The sequence below is a fragment of the Schistocerca nitens genome, chromosome 6 (assembly GCF_023898315.1).
Source record: "Schistocerca nitens isolate TAMUIC-IGC-003100 chromosome 6, iqSchNite1.1, whole genome shotgun sequence".
NCBI lineage: Eukaryota > Metazoa > Arthropoda > Insecta > Orthoptera > Acrididae > Schistocerca > Schistocerca nitens.
The window spans coordinates 222,865,387-222,871,386 of record NC_064619.1 but is presented as its reverse complement, the minus strand read 5'-3'; the positions used below and the strand labels follow the sequence as shown (position 1 = coordinate 222,871,386).

The 6,000-nt window shown below is 37.0% G+C and overlaps 1 protein-coding gene across 1 annotated transcript in view; it reads right to left on the bottom strand.

Moving 5' to 3' along the window:
- Positions 1-668: 668 nt before the first annotated feature.
- Positions 669-6,000, bottom strand: part of LOC126262477 (structural maintenance of chromosomes protein 2) — a 160,931-nt gene continuing 155,599 nt past the window's right edge. Inside the window, exon 22 of the mRNA XM_049959141.1 lies at positions 669-990. Coding sequence (XP_049815098.1) covers positions 829-990 — 162 coding nt within the window. The 3' untranslated portion in view covers positions 669-828. The remainder of the gene's footprint in view (positions 991-6,000) is intronic.

Here is a 6,000-nt window from a genome sequence, read left to right as displayed (position 1 = left end):
TGGAGCTACTAGGTCAGTTGGAAACCACTCAGCAAGTAGCATCTTCAATCCCCAATGTTTCAGCACAGCAATTGCTTGTGTTAGAGGAGAGAAGACAATATTCACAAGAGAATCTTTAAGAAAAAAGAAACAAAGGAAACTAAGTGAATTTTTCTGTATAAAGAAGTAAGATATTCTACAGTTACAATATCAATAAATGAAGCGAACAAAATGTGTTTCATTATTTGCTTTTTAACGTTATTTTTCATCGGGAAAGTACTACAGTAATGTACTTATCAGCCACGAAAACATGGCTCTTTGTTCCGAGTCATGATAACAAAACCTCATTATAACATTAACCCTGGTACAACACTTTAATTTTCATGGTCACATGAAATTCGTTATATCAAGGTTTGACTGTATTACAGTATTCCTACATACTGATCATAGCAATATATTCAGATTATAGAAGAATTTCTTTAGATCAAAGAATTTATTACTATAATTAGCCAGTTGCATTGGATTGTACATGCTAGTTTGTACAAGTAATTACTATTACAGATATAAAACTGAATGTCATAAACAAGATTTTTAGATACAAGCATACAACTTTTCAAGCTTCATTTAAGTATATCAGTCATCCATGCCAAGACAATATGTAAATTTTTGGCCTTTTAAGCACAAGGAAAGAAATTGCACAGTTTATTACAGTTAATAATCACTTGTTACAAAAGATACTCCACCAATAAAACTTGTAATACTATTTTGTATAAAATATTTATGACATATTTACAAAAGACAGGTGAAAGTCAGGATAAATAAGGAATATTTTTGTCACAACTGAACAGCTTATTTTTTCTTCCTCTTGGATGGTCCTTCTTCACTTGCTCTATCCACATTGCTTGGATTCTGTGCAATACGTCTCACTGTGGACATGCCGTCAACAAACTGCGTTCTAAACAGCACATTTGCATTCTCAAACATACCATCCTTCAAAGAAACAACGATGAACTGCAAACCAAAATTTCAATTGTGAAAACAATTAATTCAAAAACATACAATAGAAAGAAAAAAAAGCTACATGTAAAAAGTTTTCCAAAGATAACTGAATGTTTTCTGTTGTTGTTGTTGTTGTTGTTGTGGTGGTCTTCAGTCCTGAGACTGGTTTGATGCAGCTCTCCATGCTACTCTATCCTGTGTAAGCTTCTTCATCTCCCAGTACCTACTGCAACCTACATCCTTCTGAATCTGCTTAGTGTATTCATCTCTTGGTCTCCCCCTACGATTTTTACCCTCCACGCTGCCCTCCAGTACTAAATTGGTGATCCCTTGATGCCTCAGAACATGTCCTACCAACCGATCCCTTCTTCTGGTCAAGTTGTGCCACAAACTCCCCTTCTCCCCAACCCTATTCAGTACCTCCTTATTAGTTATGTGATCTACCCATCTAATCTTCAGCATTCTTCTGTAGCACCACATTTCAAAAGCTTCTATTCTCTTCTTGTCCAAACTATTTACCGTCCATGTTTCACTTCCATACATGGCTACACTCCATACAAATACTTCCAGAAAAAACTTCCTGACACTTAAATCTATACTCTATGTTAACAAATTTCTCTTTTTCAGAAACGCTTTCCTTGCCATTGCCAGTCTACATTTTATATCCTCTCTACTTCGACCATCATCAGTTATTTTGCTCCCCAAATAGCAAAATTCCTTTACTACTTTAAGTGTCTCATTTCCTAATCTAATACCCTCAACATCACCTGACTTAATTCGACTACATTCCATTATCCTCGTTTTGCTTTTGTTGATGTTCATCTTATATCCTCCCTTCGAGACACCATCCATTCCGTTTAACTGCTCTTCCAAGTCCTTTGCTGTCTCTGACAGAATTACAATGTCATCGGCGAACCTCAAAGTTTTTATTTCTTCTCCATGGATTTTAATACCTACTCCGAATTTTTTCTTTTGTTTCCTTTACTGCTTGCTCAATATACAGATTGAATAACATCGGGGAGAGGCTACAACCCTGTCTCACTACCTTCCCAACCACTGCTTCCCTTTCATGTCCCTCGACTCTTATAACTGCCATCTGGTTTCTGTACAAATTGTAAATAGCCTTTCGCTCCCTGTATTTTACCCCTGCCACCTTTAGAATTTGAAAGAGGGTATTCCAGTCAACATTGTCAAAAGCTTTCTCTACGTCTACAAATGCTAGAAACGTAGGTTTGCCTTTCCTTAATCTTTCTTCTAAGATAAGTCTTAAGGTCAGTATTGCGTCACGTGTTCAAGTATTTCTACGGAATCCAAACTGATCTTCTCCGAGGTCGGCTTCTACTAATTTTTCCATTCGTCTGTAAAGAATTCGTGTTAGTATTTAGCAGCAGTGGCTTATTAAACTGATTGTTCGGTAATTCTCACATCTGTCAACACCTGCTTTCTTTGGGATTGGAATTATTATATTCTTATTGAAGTCTGAGGGTATTTCGCCTGTTTCATACATCTTGCTCACCAGATGGTAGAGTTTTGTCAGGACTGGCTCTCCCAAGGCCGTCAGTAGTTCCAATGGAATGTTGTCTACTGCGGGGGCCTTGTTTCGATTCAGGTCTTTCAGTGCTCTGTCAAACTCTTCACGCAGTATCGTATCTCCCATTTCATCTTCATCTACATCCTCTTCCATTTCCATAATATTGTCCTCAAGTACATCGCCCTTGTATAGACCCTCTATATACTCCTTCCACCTTTCTGCTTTCCCTTCTTTGCTTAGAACTGGGTTTCCATCTGAGCTCTTGATATTCATGCAAGTGGTTCTCTTATTTCCAAAGGTCTCTTTAATTTTCCTGTAGGCAGTATGTATCTTACCCCTAGTGAGATAAGCCTCTACATCCTTACATTTGTCCTCTAGCCATCCCTGCTTGGCCATTTTGCACTTCCTGTCGATCTCATTTTTGAGACGTTTCTATTCCTTTTTGCCTGCTTCATTTACTGCATTTTTATATTTTCTCCTTTCATCAATTAAATTCAATATTTCTTCTGTTACCCAAGGATTTCTACTAGCCCTCGTCTTTTTACCTACTTGATCCTCTGCTGCCTTCACTACTTCATCCCTCAAAGCTACCCATTCTTCTTCTACTGTATTTCTTTCCCCCATTCCTGTCAATTGTTCCCTTATGCTCTCCCTGAAACTCTGTACAACCTCTGGTTCTTTCAGTTTATCCAGGTCCCATCTCCTTAAATTCCTACCTTTTTGCAGTTTCTTCAGTTTTAATCTACAGGTCATAACCAATAGATTGTGGTCAGAGTCCACATCTGCCCCTGGAAATGTCTTACAATTTAAAACCTGGTTCCTAAATCTCTGTCTTACCATTATATAATCTATCTGATACCTTTTAGTATCTCCAGGGTTCTTCCCTGTATACAACCTTTTATCATGATTCTTAAACCAATTTGTATTCTCAAACATACCATCCTTCAACGAAACAAGGATGAACTGCAAACCAAAATTTCAATTGTGAAAACAATTAATTCAAAAACATACAATGAAAAGAAAAAAAAGCTACATGTAAAAAGTTTTCCAAAGATAACTGAATGTTTTCTGTTATGGTCGGCCAATACTTTCCTTCAGGAAGCTAATACCCAGTACTATCAAAAGAACACTAGGACTGCAAGACTTTTATATAAAAAAATCTCAACAGTGGTCAAATTAACCACATCAGCAGAGCTAAGCTTTTCTTTATTTTAACATACTGATAATTTAAAAAAAATGTACTTTATAAAAATAACAATGAGGCAGAAGTCTTACACTATTATCATTTGCAGCTTCCACTTTTGCTTGTGACTGAATTCATCCAGCAGAAGGTAAAACAGTGTTTGCTTGTGATCACAAATCCTGAATGCAAACAACAGATTGCTTTGAAATAATTTTCCATACATTTTCCACACACAGGTTTCTTAGATGCGCTAAATTTGCAAATCACCTTGTTCTTGAATTTTGACACACTGCAGTTTTCAAGGAATATTTTCTAGCCACCTCAATTATGTTTTGAATCATTTCTAATTTCTACACGTGAATATGGAGCACTGAAGGGGGGGAAAAAAAATTCCCCTGACCCTAATAAGCAGACAAGGTAATCTATCCTTGCTTCATAACAATACTTTCATTCAGTGATGCTTTTCATACACTTACTGGTATATCACTTCCTAAATATTCCACTTTACCCATTAGGCTTACATCAATAGTCTTTAATATTTCGAGAAATATGAAAAACTGTCTGTCACCACACTCATTCCACCTTAAGCTTTCTGATATTTTCAGAATGGTTTTGATTCTCTGGTCGATGTACATCGTCTCACAGATATGGAAATCTGCTAAAGTAGTATTTGGTGCCTGCAATTGCTACATAAAATTTGATGCCACATTTACCTGTTGTATTCATGGTGCATTATGTAAATCTGCATCTGGCCTTAGTGGGAAACACCTGTTCTTCAACTGAAATTTTTCCTTCTCAGATTAGAATGTAGGCAACAATTTTCAAATAAATGATTTCAAACTTTTAACACCGAAGCAAATCTGTTTTCTGTCTTACTGACCCGTGTTTCTTGATACCTAAGCATTTACACTCTAAAAAGAATCTAAAGTTCGCTCTTGACACTATATCGCAAAATTTTATATATTTCAGTACTTTCGTATATGAACAGCTGCCAAGAACTAATAGCTATATGAGTTTTGCTGTTTCTCTTCACAAGTGGGGTTGGTTTTGTTGTGTAACATAAAACATTTGCTTCTATGGCTTCCACCTGCATTCACGATATCAAGATACGATTCTGAAACTTCCATGTTGGCCTGCGTTTTCCGAATTCTGAATGGCCCATGAAAAATGAAGTTAACTGACATCTACCTATCTTCAGCAGACACATCACAATTACTTTCACTTGATTCAGCAATGCCCGAAATACAATCATCACTCCTGGCTCCTATTTTTCTTTCAGTTTCACTCCCTTCTGACTCTTGTTCTGAAATTCACCATAAACGGTGAAAGTGTTCCATTACATCCGTGTCTGATATTTTCAATATCTTTGTCATGACACAGATAGGTATAGCAAGGCAATACAGAAATGGAAAAGTTATTTCTATTAAAGGAGTTCTACTTTCAATGAAATTATTACTCATTGGCACACTGATTTTTCCATTGTACTGACGACAATAATGATCTGAATGACAAGTTACCAGTATGTTAATGTTCTCCAGAACCTCAACGAAATATTATGCAGGAGTTCTGTAAAATGCCTTTGCAACTGCCCTTTGCAGCTGCCACTGAAGTGAAGTGTGCAGTTTTATGCACTGTGTGCTACTCCTAGTTTGCTTTGGAATCACACCCACCTCCAATATTAACACAGAGACAATTAGCACAAACGTCTGTTTCCAGGTAACTGTTCCTTCATGGAACAATGAGTTGTACTTTGTCATCATCTCATTACAGATTTGAAAATTGTTCATGTACTGGTCACCATGTCAATGGAGTCAGATAGTTCTGTTGTTATAAACAGTGTGTCCCATTTCCACTGGGACTGTGGCTATGAAAAATAAAAGTCATTGATGATGTTAAAAAAATCACTACATTTAATCAAAATAATCTCCCCCGAATCAAACCAACCTGAAATCATTTTGAAAAGGCAACTGCAGTCATTTTTTTGGTGTTGCATTTAGTACTGCAATACATTCTTCTTGGATGTCCTTAACTGTGTGCTTTCATTGTCAATTTCAATATGGCGAACAACCAGAAGTCGGCTGGGGCAAATTCAGTGAATACAGTGGGTGATCCAGGAATGTGAGCCACCTGTTGGCCAAAAACTCATGCACAATCTTCACTTTGTGGATGGGGGTGTTGTCATGGAGCAGCAACCAGAAACGTGCCTCTTGGTATTCGTGTCAAATTTAACAAATTCTCACCCACAAATGCTGGAGGACTCAAAAAACTTTATGGTGCCTCACTGCTCCACTGTCACTTTCCAATGAGT